Source organism: Alligator mississippiensis, chromosome 3, assembly GCF_030867095.1.
Source record: "Alligator mississippiensis isolate rAllMis1 chromosome 3, rAllMis1, whole genome shotgun sequence".
NCBI lineage: Eukaryota > Metazoa > Chordata > Crocodylia > Alligatoridae > Alligator > Alligator mississippiensis.
Genome location: NC_081826.1, coordinates 180,110,504 through 180,133,215, shown reverse-complemented (window position 1 = coordinate 180,133,215; position 22,712 = coordinate 180,110,504). Strand labels below are relative to the sequence as shown.

The window sequence follows — 22,712 nt, the reverse complement described above, 5'->3', positions numbered from 1 at the left end:
AGTCATTAGATGAAAGAAACCAGATTTCCTTTGCCTTGTTTGATTTCCTTTTTCTCTTTGTATGGCTTCTTTTTGTGGGGGTGGATCTGGGAGGCAGAGAGAAGGATATAACAGTTTGAGTAGAAAAGTATTTTTGAATATTTATATAAGTTCATTGATGGTAACTACAGTAACTATAGTCAGATCCATGGTTCCTGAAGGTTATCTGCCAATTAATGTACAACCATGGTGGACGTGTTACTGATATCAGCATTTTTTCTCTTCTTCCCAAATTGTGCAGTACATTTAAGATGGAAAGCAATTTATGTAGGTTTTATAGCTTTTTTCGTTAAATTGAAGGTCAACGTGACTTTTTTTTGCCTTTACCAGCTGATTAGGAGAACTTAAAGCAGCTGCACTACTTGCCAGTAAATAATTAGGCAGTATCAAGGAAGAAATCCATACTGGATTGCAACTCAGCTCAAGATTTGCCATCTAAAGAGATGAGAATGAATTTTAGGACGACTGCGTCTTCAGACATCCAAGAACTTCCTTGACTTGGACCAGAATTTCTTTTTAATTTTCCTGAAGAATTCTTGACTGGAGGATGCTGTATTTAAGATACTCCTTTGATTCTTCTGTGGTAACTTAAACTGTGGCAACCAACTATTTCTACCTAATTGTCTTTGTCATCTCTAAAATTTACCTCATGGATAAACCTACAGGAATTTGATTAGGTCTTTGGTTTTTCTTTCCAATTTTTAGGGAGTAGACAGTTCACATTTTGATGGATGTGGCAGTGCACCTTTGGGTGCCTGCTACCTTAAGGGCTGGAAGCAGGCAGCAGGCAGGTGCTTGAGTAGGTCAGCCATTTTAGGACCCAGCACACACAGGCTGGGGCAGCAGTCTGCTGCTAGCAGCTGAGGAAGTAACATCAGCTGGCAGAGCTACTGCTTCTAGAACATCTTGGAAATCAGGGCAGGAGCTGTGGGGAGGTTTGGAGGCTCCTGGTCCTGGGCATGACCTGAAACCACCCTGCTGGGGAAGGGTGGCCTGGCAGGGCTGTTTGTGGCAGAACAGCCCCCAAGAAATGCCAGGCCAGTTACCTCCCCAGTGAAAGATGGGTAGGGGAGCTTTAATCCCAGCCCCCACCTTCTGGTGGGTAGTGTAGGATGCTCTGGTAGGGGCCAGGCATGCTTTGAAGGAGCACCTGAGCCCAGCAGGGGTATGAGACCTCGGAGACCCTAGAGTGGGGTAGTATCAGTGTGTAGGCCCATGCAGAGTAGGGTGCAAAAAGGGGCACTTGAAGAACTGCATATGTGAGGTGAAGAGTAGGGCCACTGAGAGAGGCTTGAAGGGCTGCGCTGGGGGGGGGGTACTGAGTAGGGCGGAAAGGGCTGCCTAAAGGACAGTACGTGGGTCAACCCCCTTTCTGGGAATATTTTGAAGAAATTCCTTCCCTGGGTAAAAAAGGAAACCGTGTCAAGTGTAAGCAGTGCAAGAAGGAGATGCAGGGCCTAGTTGCAAGAATGAAACATCATAATGAAAACTGCTTATTGGGAGAAAATGGCATGGATATGTCTGAAGAACAATGTGAATCAACTCGTTAGTAAATTAAATAATTCACCTTGCAATGCATCATTCTTCAAGACTCTCTATGCCAGGGGTAGGCAACGTTTTTTGGGCGGGGTGCCACAAAAACAGAATGTCTACCTTGGAAGTTGCCGGAGTGCTGACAAGCCAGAGCCCGGAGCAGCTGTTAACAGCCTCCTGGCTACAGCCAGCCCACAGAGCCCGGTATGCTTGCAGCCTCCCAGCTGCCTGCTGGCAGCAGCCTGGGCTCTGTGACTGGCAGCAGCTGCTTAGAGCTCGGGCTGGCGGTGGTGACCCCTAGTCTATGCCTTCTGGTATACAAGTAAATTCCCAAGCTGTTTGCTATATTGGATGCTGCTAGAAAAAAAAGTTTATCTTAGCTAATCCTTATGGCTTGTTTAGTTAGTTAACTAGGTTTAGAATCTATCACCCAAGTTAATGGTACAGAAAGCTGCAGTAAGAGAAATATAGTGTTGCTAGTTGCCACTGGGTGTCATTTTCTTATTTTATATTACATAATACATACCCCTTATTTTGGAACATCATGGCTCCAGACCATGGTGATGCCATAAGTCTGTTCCTTATTTTACTTCAGCATAACACAGCATTCCCAAGGGAACCCCATCTTATACTTGTTTTCTCAAAAAAACAGAAGTTCCAGTGAGTTCAATGGGGCTTACTCCAAAATTAAGTGCTCTCTAAATGCAGTCGGTCTTAGCTTTTTTGGTAATTTGGAATCGGATCTGCATCCTTGCTGAAAAAAATGTAAATGATTAACTGAATAAAAGAGTGCAGAACTGAGAAGAGAATGACTATTAAAAAATCATCATTTTGTTTCAGGATCCCATTTACGAATAAGAGACTTTGACTGTCTGTCTGCAACAACTTCAGAGTCATCTGTTCGTACCTTTTAGCAACAGTGCTGCAACTAAATGTATTTCAGACAACAAAGTAGCAGTAGCAAGCAAAAGGTTTCAGTCATCCAGTAAAACCACCACCATGGATGGGTTTGTAGTAAGTACCAGCAAATACCAACAAGACACCATAGATGAAAAGATTTCTCGGTTCATTTATGCCACAAATTCTCCTTTTTGCCTTGTTAACAACAAACACTTCATTGACATGGTTGAGTCCTTAACGACCAGGTTACACTCCACCTGGTAGAGGAGACATTGGTGGAAGGTTGCTAGATAAAGTGTATAAGAAGGAACTTGAACAGTGTGCAAGAAATACTGAGGGGAAATTTGCCAGTTTAAGCCTTGATAAGTGGATCAGTGTACACAATGATTCAGTAATACGTGCTTGTGTGACAACAGAAGATGAAGTTTCATAGCTTCCAGAAACAATGGGAAATGCCCACACAGCAGATGATTTAAAAGAAGTGACAGTGAAAGCTGTAATAAACTGTAAATAAAAATTCAACTGTCACGTGCGTTGTTTTGTCACAGACAATGCTGCAAATGTGGCAAAGATGAGAAGCTGCTTAGAAGAAGATAAAGAAGGATGCTTCTTAATAACATATGGCTACAGTGCCCATTTAATGCATCTTTTAGCCAAAGACTTAAGTACTTCTCCAGGAATAAAAGAAAATGTTGTTGAAGTTGCAGAATTTAAAATACTTCCATAATAAACATTTTGCTTTAGCTTCACTGAAGAGAGCAGGAGGATCCAAACTAATTCTCCCTCAATATGTTCAATGGAATTCTGTGGTTGATTGTTTTGAACAATTTAGTAAGAACTGGCCTATTCTCATAAAAATTTGTGAAGAAAACCGTGATAAAATAGATGGAAGTCTCTCATCCAAAGTATCTAACATTGGATTAAAGAAGTACGTAGAGGAAGTCTATATCCATAGCCTTAAACAAACTTGAGAGAGATTGTTGCTGCATTGCTGATGATGTTGAAATTTGGGAGGCACTTCAAGAGACGTTGAAGAAAGAAATACGTAACCAGAAAGTTAAACTCTAGGCAATAAAGAAGCGAATGGATCAAGCACTAACTCCACCTCATTTTCTTGTGAACATTCTCAACTCCAGGTATGAAGCTAGATGCCTAACTTCTGAAGAAGATGATACCACCATGACATGGGCATCTCAAAATCACTCCTCATTTATGCCAGTCATAATACATTTTAGGGTTGGAGGGGAACCATTTAAGCAGTACATGTTTACTGATGATATTTTGAACAAAGTCACTCCCCTGAATTGGAGGAAATCATTAGCTAGGCACCTTGAAACAGAGTTCCTTCAGTTGCTAAGCCAACTTTTCACAGCAGTAGCTTCCTCTGCTGGCACAGAGAGAATATTTTCATCATTTGGTATTATTCACTCAAAGCTAAGAAATTGACTGGGAGTTGAAAAAGCAGGAAAACTCGTATTTCTGTTTCAGTCTATGAATAAAAATGACAATGGGAGTGGGGAAGATGAGATCTAGTTGTAGAAGTTTTAAGGACAGCATATGTTTAGTGGTGTGATGACTTGTCTGTTAGAGTTAATAAAATTTGAAAGGTGGAAAAAAAAAGTTTAAGGACAGATGTTGTAACATGCTGTATTGAGTTGTAAATTAAAATGTTTTAGTGATCAGATTTGCGTCATTGTTTAAGAAATATGTGAAGAAGTATCAGTGGGAAACTTGATTTAAATCAGGGTTTTATCTTGGTGATTTAAAAATGCCTTGATTTAAATCAATCCACCCTGCAGAAAGCTAAGTATGGTAGTATAGATGCTGTCCACCACAACAGTCAGAAGGTTGGGGTGATGTAAATTAGCTGATAACCTGCACTTGGATATCAGTCAGGTAGGGTTTTTTTGTGGGAAGGGAAAAGCAAGTATCTGTGGAAGAGAATGCTGCTGTTCTTTTCCAAACAGGGTGTGCCTGCCTCTGTTCGATCAGGCGCTCTCATGCGTCCTTAGCCTGGACAACTTATCGCGCCTGTCCTGGGCTTGCGGGTGGACCCCAAAGACTACCCCAGCTGATGTCAGGGGATCCCCTTGACTCGCCTGCTACGACTTTGAATGTTACCTCAGTGGAGGGGTTCCCCTTCGAGGCAGCCTCCAGGGTTGTCGTGCCTCCTGGCGGACACTCACGGGGCTCCTACCTCCCCTACACCCCGGCTACTCGCCACCTTGGGTCGCCGGTCTTTGGGCCCCCTAGGCGTTCGCTGCTCAGCCTGACCTTCCCCCGGCCTGCCAGCTACGTGCCAGTATCTTTGTGCCTTGATGTGTGGACTTCGAAGTCCTCGGCCCATGTCCCACTGATCCAAAATCCTGACGCCCTAACCCATCCACCCTGTGACTTAACATGCAATTCCCCACCACTGTAATGGCTGAAGTACTAAGGCTACAGGACCAGGAGGCCACAAAGGATGCCCCTGGCCTATGGGCCCTGTGGATCCCCCTGTACCAAACTACTCAACCCTAGTGGTTTGCCCTACTCAGGCATTGAGTCTCAGCCGTTATCCTAGGGCTGCAGTGGGCCCCGTCTGTCACTGGTTTCGTCCCTCCTTGGGTCTTCAGCCGCCCTTCGGCAACGCCCGATGGGGCCGCACTGGCCACGCCCCCTGTTACCTCTGCTCCGAGGCTTTCCTGCAGGCTCACTCCTCGGTCTCAGCGCCGGCTTGCCCCGATGCTGCTTTCTCTGCGTCTGTATCCAGTTCCTCTGCGGGTGCTGCTGCCGGCTCTGCTGCAGGTGCAGCTGCTGGAACCTCTGCCGATGTCGCTCCCAGCTTTGCTGCCGCCTCTGCGGACGATGTCCCTGCCGCCTCCGTCAGCTCCGCTGTCAGCCTTGCAGCCGGCCTCTCCACTGACGTTGCTGCTGGCTTTCCTGCTGGCTCTGTTGTCGGCGTCACTGCCGGCTTCTCCGCTGGCATTACTGCCGACTTCCCTGCCGGCTCTGTTGTTGGCGTTGCTGCCGACTCCTCCGTCGGAGCCTCTCCTGGCTCTGCCCCTGACTTTCCATGCCGCTTGATGCGGCAGCTGAGCCCCTCTGGGTGAGGGCTCTCTCCTCAAGCCTCCGTTCATCTGCCGCCCTGTCACATCCTCGGGGCAGCTTTTTATTTCCGCAGGGCAGTGTCTCCCTCCCATGCTGCCCGGCCGCAGCTGAATGTAAGGGTGGCTGATCCGCTGTGATGGCAGTTTCGCTGAGTGCATCTCCTGCTCTTCGGGTTCTGCAGAAGGTAAGTTAGGCTCTCCTTTGGCCTGGGGCCCTCCTGCGACCCCAGCTCCCCTGGGACACAGGGGTAGGTGAGAGGTTTCGATTCATCAGACACTGTCTAGGCAGAAACAGCCATGAATGATGGAGCTCTACAAACTGAAGTCAAATTTGGACAGGATTTTGAATCAAATTACCATCTCCTTTATCAATATCCCTAGAAGAGGTAATGGCAAACTAGGGTATTGCTGCAGAACTATGGGACTGCCCCACCTCTAGCATACTTGCTCACTCATTTATCTGCCTGTGACTCTTGGGCTTAGTCCTCAGTTAGGTGTCAGGTCAAATTTCTTGAATGCATATAGATATGGAGAAGGGATTGGCCAGAGAAACTGTTAAGAGTATATTGGAAAATAAGGGTACAGTATGTAGAAAGAATTTGGTCACAGTGGTGGGAAAAGAAAGAGAAGACAGGAAATATGTTGAAGGAACTTCAAAACATAATACAGGGAAAGAAAGGAATGAACTTTCTGTAAGAAAAGATGGTGAGAAAGAAAAGAGGAAGAATACATCCAAGCAATTCTGAAGTAAATGTACCATGTTCTTCAATAGCAGGAGAAAAGTAGAAGTAAAATAAAGACAGGAAGGAAAGGACAATATAACAAGCACAAAAGAATTAAGTAACTTAGCAAATATAATGTTATATTAAATTAATTTTGTGTTCAAATATTTTCTCAATTAGAATTTTCTTGTGGTATCCAGGTAGCTCTTCAGTTGGTCAGGTACTAATTAATGTTAGAGTAATACTGATGAAATTTGTCTAATATGTGAAATAGATACATTTTTATTCGAGTCAACGGATTAATAACTCTAAAAAAATGCATATCACATAAGTGAATTATCAAATGTCACAAACAGTACAGAACTGATTTATTTCTTTATGATTCAAGCACAGCTTTAGCATTAGCTTAAGATAAGGAGCTGAACCATTCTTCCTCTGGGTTCTGTTGCTTCTCCATTGATGAGTAAACTCTGCTGCATGTAGAGTTGCTGAATTATAGATTCTGGCATACCAACGTTTACTGATCAGTTTGCTTAGGCAGTCTCTGTGCTTCTTGCCACGTGCATATGAAGGGACACATGATGAATCTGTGGAGCATGCTGTCTTTTGTGAGTTAGTACCCAATGCCAAAATTTACCCCTATAATTTCAGGGGATAGGATTTGGGTTTGGGTGGGTGGCATTGGTATTTTTCACCTTAAATTGTTTAGGCTTCTGTTTCAGACTAGGTTTTTCTTGAGTAGCTTTTTCAGGCTCTGAGTGTCATTATTACTGGTTTTTATGTTTTGTGACCTGTGATTCAGTATTTAACATCGTGATAAGGAGGTGCCTGCCACTTTAAGAGGCTTAAGCAGGCTGTGGAGCAGCTGGCAGGTGTGATGTGGCCTAATGAGGTGGTCACATGACCGTGGGAGGGCTCCTGGATTGGAGGATAGAGATGAGCAGCCTCAGTTTAAAGCCAGGTCCTCAGAGCTGAGCCGGCAGTTGCTGCAGAGAACCAGAGAGATAATATTGCCCAGCCAGAGCTGATGCTCCCACAACACTTGGAAGTTAAGGTTAGGAACTGTGGGGATGAGTGTGGTTCCTGGGCTTGGGGAATGACCTAAAACTACACACTGCTAGTGTTTTGGTGTGGTGGAGCTGCCTCCCTAGTGAAAGGTGAGGATGGGGCACTTTGTAGCCTCAGGCTCCATGACCTAGTAGGTTACCCCCTAAAGGGGACGGGCGAGGAGTCTAGGCATGTTATCAGACCTGAGGCCCAAGGGGTGTATGGCTCGAGAGCCCCAAGGAGGGGGCAGTATATTAGCCCCAGTGAGGGGGTGTGTAATAGTGATTGGGCCGTATAGAGTAGGGTCCGTATGGAGGGCCTGAAGAAGGAATGTGTGTGGGCCACGTAGCGTAGGGCCATATGAGGGGACCTGAAGGACTGTGCATAGGTCGGCATGAGTAGAGAGTGAGATGTGTTTGGAGCGGCCCAAGAAAGTGGACTTCTGGGGGAGTGTGAGGGTGAGCGGCTCAGTAACCTACCCGAAATAACCTTGCTGGCCTGTTCTGGGACCAGGACTGGTCGAAGGACCAGAGCGCCCACTGCGAGGGACGGCTAAGGCTAGAGACCAGGAAACCCGACTAATATAGAGGTGAGGCCAGGGCTAGTGTGACCCTCCCGGGGTCTTGCCAAACGGGAGGAAATGAAGTCCCTCTCTGTCTGCATGCCATGACTTGATGATACGCAAAAGAAATTATACAAAAAGGGAGGTTCCAGTAATGGGTAGTCCCTTTAAAGATGGGGTTTTATGTTTTGGCATATTTTCTGAGGCTCCACCTCCCCTACACCTCTTCTACACACCAACTGTGGTGTTATCCAAGTGGTATTCACCCAAATAACATTTAACGTTTTTGCCTGCCGCCCTCCACAATAGGGTAAAGGCAGGCGTGTCAGTCCAGGTAATGAAAACTAGGTGTCTGCCTTCAGAGTCCAGGGTCAGTACTAACCTGAATAAATGAGATCAAATCATCAGTGTATATCCACGCCTTGCCCCCAGTATAGGACTTTTCAGTATGCTTGGACAGAAACAAGAAAATTACACTAATTTGTCATCTCACATCGCGAAGCATTTGGTGCACGGTGAGATTCCAATTCATGTGTCCCATCTTACAGATCTTCCAGCCACGTGTGGATCTCTAGGGATGCGTCCACACGTGCAAGGACATGTGCTTGCAGCAGCTCAAGTAGAAGTAGTGAAAATTTGAGCTGGGGCTTTTTGCCTCAGCACATGTGCATGGACATGCACTTTATTGTGGAGCAAATTGTGCCACTTGAGGCAAAATAACGGTGCCTGGCTTCTCCCAGATATGCAGTCAGGGGAGCTAGAGCCTGGGGCCAGCACCAGGGCAGCAGTATAAAAAGCTGCCCTAGCAAGCAGCTCAGGGATACTTGCTCTCAAGAGCTTCTGGGAGTCTCCTGCCCCTTCTGCGGGCAGAGGGAGACCCTGGTGCACATGACCCTTGAGTGCTCCAGGCTGCAGCCCCTCCACCTCCACCTCCACCTCCAGAGCCTTCTTTTGAGGTTCTGGTTGAATTTCCCCCTCACCTTTTTGTTTCTGGTCACCCCATCCATGGCTCCACCAAGTTCCAGGACCTCCTGGTCAACTTCCTCCTGGCCCTGGCCAAGTGGGCCTGTACTTGACCAGGAAGGAGGCTTTGGCTGGGGAGGTGCCCAGAGACTGCGGGTCCACTTTCCTTTCATTTGTCTGTTCACATTTCCGGGCAGAGCACCAGTGGGAGGCATCCACCCGCTCCAGGGATGCCTTGGAGGACCGATGGGTGCGGCCCAGGGGGCTCTGCTCGGTATCCCCCTTAGGCGCACTTACTTTCACATTTTGACCCTTTGACCCAACACTTGTATTCTGTTTTTTTCATTAATTGTCCCAAGTATTTTGTTGTGTTGTCCATCCATTTGCCCAATACAATAGGGACTGTTAGTTAGCCGTGTGGGACTCAGGGCCCACAATAATTGGGTGATATAAATAGTCAGGAGCTTCTGGGGCCCAGCCAATTGGTATCTGGGGACACTGTCCCTTGTGCCAGCTGGACTGCTACAGTAGCATCCCAAACCCATTTTTCAAAATGCCTGAAAATCCACGTTCTTCCACAATTAGAACAAAAGCCCACTCTACCCCCCCACCCCCACACAGAGAGAGAGAGAGAGAGAGAGAGATCGATTAGTTGGACAATGCTTTATTGGTATATTTAGAATGTTAAATCAATTTGGAAGCCTACCAGTTTCATCATGATAAAATTAATTGTAAATATCTGTGTGTGTGAATGTGTGCTTTTGGTTTCCTTTGCAAATGATTGGTGCGTGGTTTGGGGGTGTGGGGTTTCCAGGAAGGGGCTGGGAAGGGATGTGGGGGAATGCGGGTTGTTAGGTGGCTGCGTGTGGAGGGATGTAAGTTGGTATGCGGTTGGGTGTGGGTCAATTGCAGGGGGACTGTGGGTGTGGGGGGACTTTCTCAGGGTGCTGCTCTGGGTGGGTTCCATGGCCCCCAAAGGGTGCAGCCCCCCCCACACAACACAGGGACTGCCCCCCTGCAGGGCTTCAGCTCCCCCCTGGAGGGCCACAGCCCCCCTGTGCAGGGCCACAGCTCCCGCATGCAGCGTCCCAGGCATCCTGCAGGGCCCCAACCCTGCCTGCAGGACCCATAACTTATCTTCTGCAGCAGGGACCATGCCAGCAGGGACTGTGTGCTGAGCCTCTCAGGCTGCCAAGCCGACCCAGTCCCATGGCGGCAGGACCCCAGTGCGGTTTGCAGGGACCGTGCGTGTGTCACTGGGTTCTGCCGCTGTGGGACCGGGCCGGTCTGCCTGCAGGGCCCAGCATGGCTTGGTGGATGGTCCTTGCGCGCTACACCGGTTCCGGCCTCCAGCAGCAGCACTGCCTGCCCCGCTGTGCAGGTGGGGAAGTGGTGCATGGCAGGACCCGGCCTAGTGCTGCGTGACTCACTAGTCTGGGTTAGCATCGGAGCAGGTTGCGCGGCTCCTGTGTAAAGGCACAGTACCGGCACGGCCCAGGCTGGATCAGGTCGGCAGGGCGCATTTTCTACTCCTACACTAGCAGGTCAGGCTGGGACCATTCAGCATGTAGGAGCCCAGGTCACACAGCACTGTGACACTGCCTGCTGTGCCTGCAGCAGAGCCACAACCACACTGCCAGCTGCTGCCAGTACCGCGGAGTTGGGTGGGGGGGCAGGTGTGTGGCATCCCCCCGCTCGAGCCCCTCCACTCCCAACACCTGCCTCCAACAATCCTCTGCCACTCATCACAAACACTCACGTCCACCCAGACCCATAAGTCCCCCCCACTCCATTCCCTAACTTAAACCTTGGACAGCGCTGGGGCAGCAGGAGCACCACAGAGAGGCTCTGGCTGAAACCAGAGTGTCTCTTCTGGAGGACTGATTCCTGTTTTTGCTCCAGACCGTGCCTTGCCCTGCTGTTCGGCAGAGCAGACCCCTGGATATTCAGAGGTCTAATTTTGTCCTTGTGCTGCAAGTTTTCAGCACGGGGAACATATTTTAATTCACGCACGTCCCTCTTGCAGTGTCTCAAAAGGGTTTGAGATGCTGCAAGAGGCATGTGCGTGCTCGTCTGGATGCGCCCCAGATATCCAGATTCCCTTTGCTGGATGCCAGCTGACTAGCTTCTGGCCAAAGTTCTGGAGCCTCTACCTTTCAGATCCGTGAGGCTCAGGGTCTTTCCTGCATCCTCTGCCCGGCTCAGCATCCCAAGCTTGGGGCAGAGCCAGTGTGTGGGTAGTTCTCGTAGCAGCCTCTGCACTGGTGTCTTCGGCTAGTTCAAAAAGTCCGCCCTGCTCTGTCTCCAGGTATGTCTTTATGACATTGCTCCCTGCAATGCGCATAGAGCACAAGCTTCTAAAATGCCATGCCGGCGATATACTCTACTCTCGCTTCGCCGCCTTGGGACCTACAGGTGAGTCGTCCCTGGCAACAGCCCTCCCCAAGCCTTTTCGCCCAACAGCAGGGGTCAGATGCAGGTATATGCTGCCCCGTACCCTCAGGGCCCTGCATGCGAGTCGCCACAACTGGCAACAGCCACTAAGGCCAGAGGTCCCAGAGGGGGCCACAGCCACTAGGAAAAAAAGGCTTAGGGAGTTTGGCAGTCCAGTATGTGGGTGGAGATTACACCGCCTGAGGAGGAGAGATTCAGGTGGGGTCCGAACGCCAGGTGGGAATAAAATAGGTCCATCTTGGGGTCAGAGCCATATAGTGATGCCATCTAGGAGACATGGGACAATGTGTAGGGATGGTATGGAGCCTTTGGCATCAAGCATTAAATGGGCAGCCTCCCACCTTATAAAAATCTATTTCAGTTGCATCATCAAAGGCGTGGCAGATGAGGGAGGTGGGTAAACTGCCGTAGACAGGTGGGCAGGCCAATGATTTGACCGGCCACAAGATGGCCCCCTGTCACAAACATATAAGATTTAACAATTAAATATTGTTAGACTGAAAATTATTTTTAAAATCATGTGTTACTATTCATTTAATGGGATAATTTAAAAAAAAGATTTTATTTTTCATTTTGTGCTGCTCATTGTTTATACATTTCATTCAGCTTGAACAGGGAAAACAAATTAGCTTTGCTTCATTTTGTTTTTAGGCAGATTCAATATCTCTGTCTTCAGTCTGATGCACTCAATGTAGTAAAAATTAAATCTAAACAAAAATGTTGCTTTTGTAAAGAAAAGGAGAGGAATAAAACAACTGCAAATGCTTAACATTGGGTTTACTAATTTTTATGTACAAAATATAAAATTTTAAGAGTGGCCACTGTATCTGTTTCTGAATAAAAAGAAATTTTAACCTTTGTTTATGATCTGGGAGGCTGGAAAATGCAAGTCTTGAGAATAAAAAATGAAAGAATTTAACAAAGAAACTTGGATTTCTTTTTCTAATAGTTGTTAGGCTTTATTATGTACACTACACTAAGTGTTGTCTTTGTTCAGCAGTGTCTTAATTGCCTTGAGATGCGAATTCCATTAGACTTATTGCTTTTCAAGGTGTAACTGAGTTGTATCATTACCCCTTTTTTTTTAGTTCCGTCAGTTAATAGGTTTTTTCATTTTTTTTATGAATTCTGGAGTTCAGACAATTTGTGTCCTGGCTATATTTGTCATGTGGTGCATGTGCAATTGCAAAAATAACCTTATTGTTAATCCCTAACCAAAAATATCACAAGGGTTTGCAACCCTTTTATCTTCTCAGACTGATCTGAATAATTCCTATTGCATTTGTACTAGTGTCCAGAAAGAACACAGGCCATTCTCTTTATATTTTATTATGTTACATATTGACAATTTGAAATATGATTTTAAATAGAGATGCAACAATAGAAATTATGTAAAGCCACATGTTAGAAGGTCACACACCATAAAACTTAAAACAAGGCTTTGACAATGAGAGCAAATAATTATTCTACTACAAATGCTGATTTTTGTTTTTAATTAATTTTTTGTCTTGTCTTAAATAGAGAATATCAGGACAGCAACAGGAGATAAACAACTTGGTACAGAGAAAGCTTGCTGTAGATGAGGAAAATAACCTCTTGAAGAACAAATTCAGTAACTTGCAGCAGAAATTTAAAGATAAAAGTCAAGAACTTAAGGTATATTGACTTGTACATAGTTTTATGGGACCATAGCTTTGAAGTACTACTTTAAACAGTGTCAGCCCTTGTGGCGCTGAAAGTGACAAGCTTGGAGGAAAAATTGCCTTAGGCCTTACAGTTTTCTCACGCACCAACTCTGAGAAAGATGCTTTAAAGCTAAAAATCCAAGCTTTATAACTTTCAGATAAATAGTTAATGATGGAAATGGAGCAAAGAAAGTAGGAGTGTGAAGATGTGGCTTCTTGTAATTAGATTCTGATGGGACTGGCATTATTAATTGATAAAGCTGAGGTCTGGGAGGATGTGTCTGTGTGGGTCTCAAAAATAGCTGGGGACAGCATCAAAGGCAGCTTGATCAATTAATGGTCTCTTTGCAAATGTGTACTCATCAAAACTGTCATCCAACTAAAATATATGACCCTTCCACCTGCATGAAAGAGACCAATAAAAGTACACAGGTGACCTTGGCCATCAAATATAGAAGAAGCTGCTGTGAGGGTAAAACTGCACAGTTTATATTTGCTGATTAGTTCTCACTTTTTTTTGTTTATCGGCCCTTGTGGTACTGTTCTACAGGACACTAAGGAGTGTGCACAGAAGAAGGAAGAGCAAAACAGACTGGTTATAAAAAATCTGGAAGAAGAAAATAAGGGATTAAATGCACGCTGCACTGACCTGCTAAATGACCTGGAGAAACTGAGGAAGCAGGAGGCACAGTGGAGAATAGAAAAATCTGGCATCGATGCCAAAATAAAGGTATGACATGGAATGGACTTCTGGATATTATTTCAGAACTACTTCTCCCAGGCATTTACAGTACATGTTATTTTCTTTATATAACAAGTTATATATTCAAATCTACCAGTGGGGACTGACATTCATTTACATTCCTTCTCTTAAGACCCACAGCTTTTTAAAAATTGATAGTGCAAAGCAGGAAACTGACTTCAAATAGTCATCCTAAAATGTAATCATTAAAAAATAAAAGATACTGCATTTTAAGATTAAATGTAACTTTTGTTTTAAACAGCTTTAAAAATCTTATCATTCAGGGGTTGTTTTTCCTCAATTATAATTTAGTTTAATGTGATTGTGATGGACTGGGTTTTTTCTGTATTGTAAGACTATTTTAAAAACTTTTCAACCATGTTTTGAATAAATTGTGTCCTAGCCTCCAGAGGGCTCCACTCTTGGTGAGAGGCTTTTTCATTTTATATCATATTTAAAAAGTTATATTCACAGTTTATGATAAATGTGCTATGCGTTTTTCATTTTATGTGAGTGCTTTCTCAGAATATCATATTGAAACACTATTTCCTTGTTTTATTCTATCTTCAAAATTGTCATGTTTAAGGTATTCTAAGGTTATTCTAAGGAATAAACCAAATACTGGTATAAAACTATTTGCTAGTATTTGTATATATATCTATAGAGTAGTTTTTGTTGTTGTTTTTTGCATTATTCAGGCTTAAACATCTTTTTTTTTTTTTTTACTCTTGTAAAACATCATCTACAGTACTCTCATGTCTCACTCATCTAAATTGTACCTTGCATTGAAAGATCTAGGGTATTCTTCTGGCAATTTACTCATAGCATACAAGAAGGTAGAATTTTCTGACACCATGATTCAGAGGCAGCGAAGTCTGCTCTTCAGTGATACCTCTGGTTATAGGTATGGTGCTAAGAGAAGAGCTTTGGAAAGTGTGTCATTCATCATGGGGGGACAGTTTCTACAGTTCAAGGCTCTTGGTTTGGTTGGGGGGAAAGGTTTTTCAGTCTCCATGAATTTGTGGAAGGCCTGTTCCTCACCAGAGAAACACTGTGTATTGGAGTTATATAAGTGATTTTTCAGGTTGTCAGATGATGTTTTGAAATAACTGTAATAAAATTGTTGGAATTATTTCACTTCTCCACAACACGTGTAAAAATAACGTGAAGAATTTTGAAATAATTGATTTTTATGAACGTTAACATATGCCATAGTGAGAGGTTCGCTACAGTGGTCTAAGCATGTAAAGCTTGCACAGAATTTCTCTTTGCTGTTGGTCAAGTCACTTTGTCTTTATGCCTCACTTCTGCTCCTCTGTAAAGTGGATTTATTTCACAAGGTTATTGTGAGAATGACTAGCTGGCATTTTAAACAGCTTTGCATAGGCAGTTAACAGAATTTTCCTTTGAAGTAATATGCTGCAGATTGACTTCAGAAAAGCCAAATACATTCTTTAACATTCCTATTATGTACAAATGGATTAAGAAACATTATTTTACTAAAATGTTTACCTTTTGTTGTTGTTGTTGTTGTTAATGTATAATCTGTAAATATTTCATTGAAATTTTAATGGGTTTCAACTTGAATTAATTTTTCCTATGTTCTGGTCTTTCCCTATTTCCATTACTAAACATTTTCAAGAATCAGTATTATATGCCAGATTTGCTTTTAACAGAGTACTTATAAACAGTATGGGAAATAATACCCTTATCCTCACAGGCCAAATACAAGATTATCACATTGTACTACAAATTAACAAATTTCCCTCTATCTTACATGTATTTAATAATAGTCTTTTTAAGAGGGCAAGTTAAACAACAGGAATTGTTATTACTGTGGTGGTGTTCTTAAGTGACTATAGAGATGAGATATAAAATTATCTGAGTTTGAAAGTGAAATGTGTTTTATTTTTTTAAGGCTACCACTTAGCCTGGTTTCTGGGAGTCAGCCTGGGATCTTTTTGGCTTATGCAGTATCACCTGTAATAAAGACCATAACTAGTTTTGTTGCTGATACAGGATCCAGAAATAATCCCACTTGTTCTCTTGTAGTTGTCCTGAATCTAGAAGTATAGCACACAGTGGGGAAGTAAAATTAGAATTAATCAATGTGAAATACTTTTAACATTGTTTTAAAAATATCTCCTCTAGATGTTAAATACCTTAGTTATAAATATCCCAGATCCTTTGAGAAGTAACAGTGACTACTCTCTCTCCTAGTTGGTAGTGTTAGATTCTAGCCTTTGCTTTGGATAAAGCAGCTGTTTCTAGTCTGGCAGGTCTTGATATATTAGCCTTTAAGCCATTAAATGTTTAGGCCTAGAAAGGTTATCCCAGGATGATATCATATTCTTTCTAGAGGAGTGGATGTTATTTTGGTGGTAAAATTCCACATTGACTGGGAAGAGGAGGAAATACTACCAGGAATAGGCTTAGGCTGTTGGGTTCTTTTTGTTTGTTGCCTGTTTTTGTATGTTTGTTGGTTGTTTTATTTTGTTTTTATTTTTATTTTTTTAATACCAGGATGTTTGAAGTTGTTCAGGAAGTTGGGGCATTAGAAAAAAATCTAAATGATAGAGATTAGCAAAAAGAGCAAATATGAGTAACAACTGTATTTATCATTTCTTTTAACATGTATTTTAAAATATTGTGTTTGCAACTTCTCACTGATGCACCACTCTGGCAGCATAAAAGTTCATTGAAAAGAGCAGAAACAATGTCCTGAGAGCCTCCCGTACCTGGGTTCTTCCTTAGCTAGTATACTGGAAAAAGGTCTGTTTCTACACCTTTTACCCTTCAAATGAATTGCAATCATGATCTGGGTCTGTGGCTGTTTTCTGCTTCCTAGGGCCCATAGTGTGCCATGGGATGCTGTGCATAAGTCAAAGCAGCTCTGAGGAGTTGTTCTGGGAGCTGGTTAGGCTCCTGCACAGTTCTGCATTATAAGTGCGCACGTGCACTTTGCAGCCCCTCAGAGGTGCCACAACATGTACATGCTGCATGTCAAAAGGTTCTCCATGCTGCTCTGCAGTGTGGAGCCAAAATTAGATACCAGGAAATTTCAGTATTTAAAAAAAAAAAGAAAAAAAAAGCAGAGCAGCATATATGGCTGCAGCATGTGCCACATGAAACTGGAGCCTGGCCACCATACTCTGGCTGCTGGCCAGGCTCTGTGCACCTGCATTGCCACTGCTGTAGCCCGGAAAGGCCCACAGGACCCCAGGTAAGGCTGCTGGGGCCAGCTCAGGTGCTGGCCTTAACCTCCGCTACCACACCTAGGGCAATCCGCTGAGTCTCACAGTGTGTATGCAGGGGTGTTCCCTGCAGACAAGTAGCAGTGACACAACTATTTCTGTTCCTAGATAAAGAAGGAAGGAACTGAATCAGGCTGCATGCATGCATGCAGCTCCATAGTTACAAAGAAGCAAACCTTTTGCACTTAAAGTAGTATTCTAATATTATAAAAGCCGTAGTCTGTCAGTCCATAATGCTTCATGTTGCTTCAGGAGCCTTCTGGACAGGAGAAGGCGGCAGAGCGCTGCCATGATGGCAGGGACAGAGTGGGGAGCTGGCCTCGCTCCTCTCCCCCTGGCCCTGCTCCTTGGAGGCAGCAGCAACTGGCTTTGTCCCCACCCCCATGTTCCAGGGAGGCAGTGGTGGGTACAGTTGGTCTGGACCCCGAGCGGCAGTAGGGGGGGTGGCCCTGGGCCCCAGGCTCAATGTGGCAGGGTGGGGGAAGTAGGCCTGACATGGCGGGGGAGGGGAGGAGCAGTCTGGGCCTGACCCGGCAGGGGTGGAGAGGAAGGAGCGGACCTGGGTCTAACACAGTGGGGGGTGGGGTAAGGAGCAGGCCTGGGCCTAACATGGTAGGGGAGAGGGAGTAGTGCCCAACCTCAAATGGCAGAGGGGGAAAGGGAGAAGAAGAAGGGGGCAGACATGGGACTCCATCTCCCCCGCCCCCCCCAGTCATTTTTGACGGGCAATTTGCTAGTATAGTATATATGATGAAGCAAACACTGAAAGAGAATGTTTTCCACAGGAACTCGTCAAGAATTACTGATTTTTAAAATGGCTGCCCTCTCATGTTGCTTTCAGTAAGACTGCCGTCAGTTGAAGTGACTTTCTCAAATAACTACCATCTCCTTTCCTATGAATTTGTTGATGTCGTACAGATTGCAGCCAAAGGTGGCTTTAGCAGTCCCGGATCACCTGCTTCTTAGTGCTCCCATTTCCTTCTGGACAGTGTAGAGCTATCATTTTTCTGATAGTAGCTTGACTTGGGGCCCAGTGGGAAAAATGGGAACTAGTGGCCATTTTTAAGAACAGTCTTTAGCTTTAAGTCCTATGAGAACATGGGAAATGGTGAGTTGAAAGAAGGTAATTTGAAAAAAATATCCTTCAGGAGTTTTTCTTAATTCTTCTTTATTGTATCGTTATCAATTTATTAAAAATTGAGTTAGACTTATTCCTTCCTGGGAGCACAAATATTAAAATACATTAATATTTTTCTTAGGGTTGTTTTATGATGTCTCTGCAGGACATCTGAGCTGTCTGTTTTGCATGTCCGCAACTTCCAAGTCCATGTATCTTCTAACTTTACGAGTAATTCTGAGTTTCCTTGTTTTATAATGTTTGGTGTTAGAATAGTTAAAATATCCCTGAAACATTTTCCTTCTAAATTATCGTTACATGCTCGTGACTTTAACTGTCTCTTAACGTAGGTTTTGTCTGGTAATTTCTGTGCATGCGTGCATGTATGCTACAAGCAGAAGTGTTAAAAAAAACATTACTGGTTCCTATGCTTTAACACATTTTGAATGCATTCTTTACAGAATTTGGAAACTGATTTAACAGAGGCAAGAAAACAAATGGAAAACCTGCACTTTAGTTGCAGTGGCTTGTCATCCCAGCTTGCTATTAAACAGAATGAATTGACCCAGAGGGATTGTGATATGACCAGAGTTAGGCAAGTAGTCTGCATTTCCTTTAGGTACAATCTAATCACTGGGTTTTGTAAATAAAATTATTTTTATAATTTAAGGAGAAATGCCTTATTATTAGAGCTACTTTTGCAAAAGTCTTCTAATGTCATTTTATTTTGAACATGCACACATTATCTGGAAACTTTTGGCTGTTTAGCTTATACTACTATTTATGCAGAGTATTTAAATTCCTTTTGGCTTTTATGATGTTCAATTTTTTAAGGCGGGATGGATATTATTAAAAATTACACTTCTATAATTAGCATTGGGTCAGAGAGTTGTCAATCTCCACTGAAAGTCACAAAATATCAATATGATTAGTAACGTAAGCAATTAATTTGAGAGGCTAAATGCCCTAAACCTACAAAAGTTTCAAACCTAACTTTAACTTTTTAATTAGAGTAGAGTCTGACAGGTCAGCAGAAGTCTGTACAGGCCTATGCTAAAGGTTTAAAATGTTGTGATTTAAGCTTTATCTGAGGTCTCGCACATCTTTTTTCCTATGCTGAATCTGGAGGATTAGTGCTGCATATTTGAGATGTGGAGAAGAAATGAAGGATAGAATGAATTATATGAATTGACTAGGCTATTGAAATCATCAGAATGACAGTAATGGCAAAAGACATCTAGTAGATTTAAGTAGATTGACAGGCAACTGTCTGTTCTTCTCCTCCTATTTATATAGTTCTATATGTGTACATAGTGCTATACAGTAGACGGGCTTTGTTTAAACAAATAACATTTCCTGCCCCAAAGTGCTTACAGTTTAGGATAGCAGTTGGAATTTTAGTGGAAACAAACAGAACAATGCAGTAGAAGCCACTATAGCTTGAATAATCTTTTTAGGTTTCAGCTATTAATTTTCCTGTAAGTCTGTTGTCTTTAAGAAAAGACTAGAAATGGGATTTTTGCAATTTCTCTGACTTAATTTGTCTTCCTGGTGTTAGTTCTGAATTTGCTCGGAAAAAATGTCTCTAATTATTTTTATAGTTAAAAGTTATAACTTTTGAAATCCCAGTAGTTAATGAGAATAAATACAGTTTTTAATAGGATATTTTATGGGAAGACAGCTGATGATATTTGTAAAATTCATCAAAGGGCTGACAGTTTTTATAGTATTAAAAAATGGATTCTCATTTCAGAACTGTATGTCTCTGCATGTGGATGGGGCGGGAAGGACAGTGGAATATGGGACACTTTCAAACCTGGTAGCCAAAGTTATCACAGCCTGCAAACTCCTTTAAATCTTGTAATGTTCATTTTGTAAGCTCTGCTACAAGTCGGGGTATGCTAGTCCCAGACATTTTCTTATTTTAAAAAATTTGTTTGACCCCAGCTGTTGTTGGGGTGTCAAGGTTTCACAGAGACATTCTTATTATTTTATTTTAATTAAAAAAAAAACCAACAACCTCTTTGAAATGGTGAATCAGTTTGAGTTAACGCTGAAAGTAGACATTGCTATTTTAAGGGGGAAATGTGTTCAGAGAAATTGTACATTAAGTTTAGATTCTGGCACAGAGCCAGGCCAGTCCCGCCTCTGGCTATGTCCCCAAATTCCCTGCCCCACCAGTAACAGGCCTGATGAAGTGGCTCTGTGGGCCAGATCCATCCTATGGCTTGTATGTTTGACACCATTGCCTTAATGCTAGTGTTATGAATAGATATTTGGATTTTTTATATTTTGGGGACACTTTCAATGTTGTATATAAACGTTGCTCAAGGGATTTTACTTCTTTCATGGTATAAGAGGGCAATTTTCAGCTTGGTTATTTGAGATTTTTGTCTACATTTTAAAATTTAATATTTTTCTCTGTGTTATCAGGGAGTTATCTAATTTTTTTTAACTTAAAAAAGAACCTGTTAGGCAAGATTTTGCATACCTCAAGAGGCATGTCTATATAAATCAATTCATGTTAATATTCTTTTTCTCTGACCACTCTTAAAAAGAAACTATACCTGTTCCTGGTGTATCTACTGTGGCACATTTACAAGTTTTAGATTTTTATCATTGCTTTAATGTTACTGTATGTACTGGAAAACAAGATGAGGATTTTCCCTCAAATCAGCATGGGGGGAAAAGAGCCCTTATCTTATTTGCATGCAAGGAAATCTCATTAAATCATTAAACTGCTGCCTATCTATCATTACATTGCTGCCAAAAGCAGCATGTGCTCAGTAATGGAAACCATAGTTGATTAAATGAAGCTGACACTGAGTATGACTATAAAACACATGGCCAATATTGGGCAAACTTAGCGATGGGAACCTACCACAAGGATAGGTTAGTGCAGCCCATCTGAATAGGATATATGTTAGTGCTCATTGTGCTCAGTTCCCGTCACAGCTAACTCTTTCAAATCATGTTGAGCCACAACACTGAATACATTTTGACTTCTTTATTCCCAAAGCTGAGCTGTGCCTTCCTTTCCCATTTCCAATTACTTCTGTTTCTTCATCAGCCTTAAATGTCTAGCAAACATCACCAAACGGGTCCCAAACAGTTCACGCAGAATCCCTCTGTTGCCCTCCTGTTTCATACTCTTGCATATGATTAGTGTGGCCCTGCCCTCCATGAGGTTGAGCCAGACCAGATTGCCCTGCACTTCATCTGCAAATAAAGTGTTGGAGGATCCCAGACCTTATGCCAAGAACACACAGTTCCAGTTATGAGTGAGGGGTTAATTAGCATATGGATCCTTTGTGTGGGGTGGGGAGGTATCTGGAATAAACACATATACTAAGCTATGCTGAGCTGTGGGGTCACCATGGCTTGAAATGCTGTTGACTCTGCTAGGGCCCATCTGGTATTATATGGTAAACCCTGAGTCTTTTGGCTCTGGGTGGGGGGCAAGGGGCACCAGCAAGGCTGTGGGGAATGTGGGTGGGGAGTGAGAGGCATGAGCAGGACTGTGGGGGCCCTTTAATTTAAATCACAGATTTGGGGTTTCTTATTAGACAATTTGTGATTTTTTTTTTTAATTAATTTATTTTTTTTTAAGCAGAGAATTTGCGGGTTTTTTTTAATCAGAGAAAAGCAGGATCCCTGCTTATCAGGCATTAATCAAGCCCTGTCTCCATCCCAGAAGCTGGTGGACCCATGGGCCTTCTTTTGCCTTCATGGGAGTTTGTTTCCATCATCACCAATACCATGCTCTAAAATGAGAAGATGTTCTTTATAATTGGAGTACATAAGAACATAAAAAAGGACATACTGGATGAGACAAATGGTCTGTCTAGCCCATATCTTATCTCGGAGTGGCAGGAGTGGAGGCTTTGGAGTGAGAACATGGTGTGTTTAGAATTATCTATCCTTTGTCATATGCTCTCTGGCATCCACCACCATTAGTCATACTGTAGCAAGGGTCCTACCAGTGGTGCACTGGCGCCACATGCCCTCATACAGAAGTTCCAGATCAAATCCACTGTGCTATCTCGTTACTATTTTTTCAACCTTTTTTCATCTGCAGACCGCTTTGGAACATTTGAATGGAGTTGTGGATCCCTTTGAATTGTAGGTGTGGGTATTCACATACTTTTGATTGATCATAGTCATCTTTTGTGGACCCTTTAGATGTATTCTATGGACTTCCAGGCTAGGGACAGATATTACACATAACCCAGTTTAAGTGATCAGAAACTGGTTTAAACCTGTAACAGAACAGACATTCAGTGTACATAAGCCAATCTGAAAATGGCTGAAACTGGTTTGAGATAAACCTAGTTGAATGTAGTATCAGACTTAACTGATTTGGGTGAAACTGGTTTATTCAGTGTCTGTCCCAGACCCCTCTTGGGTTTAACTTAAACCAGAGCCCCACAGCATCCCAGATGCTTTGCAGCTCTGGGTGGGGCTGTCTGCTCCAGAGAGCTGGGCTGGCCCTTCTCCGCTGCTTCCTAGCTGGAGTTCCAGCAGAGATGGCAGGCACAGCAGCATCTGCCTTGCTTTCCCTGTCCCATATCCCCTTGCTGTTCACTGCTTAAGCAGGGATTCTCC

At 43.4% G+C, this 22,712-nt stretch overlaps 1 protein-coding gene across 8 annotated transcripts in view; it reads left to right on the top strand.

The window, feature by feature from the left end:
* CNTLN (centlein) overlaps positions 1-22,712 on the top strand; it is a 369,536-nt gene that overhangs the window by 84,314 nt on the left and 262,510 nt on the right. For 7 of the 8 annotated variants that reach the window (XR_009460954.1, XM_059724694.1, XM_059724692.1 and 4 more), the window contains 3 exons: positions 12,831-12,965; positions 13,545-13,724; positions 18,569-18,702. Coding sequence is in view for 7 of the 8 variants with exons in the window: in XM_059724694.1 (XP_059580677.1) it covers positions 12,831-12,965; positions 13,545-13,724; positions 18,569-18,702 (449 nt within the window). In the remaining variant the exon portion in view is untranslated. The remainder of the gene's footprint in view (positions 1-12,830; positions 12,966-13,544; positions 13,725-18,568; positions 18,703-22,712) is intronic. The other variant, XM_019483679.2, reaches the window with a different exon arrangement.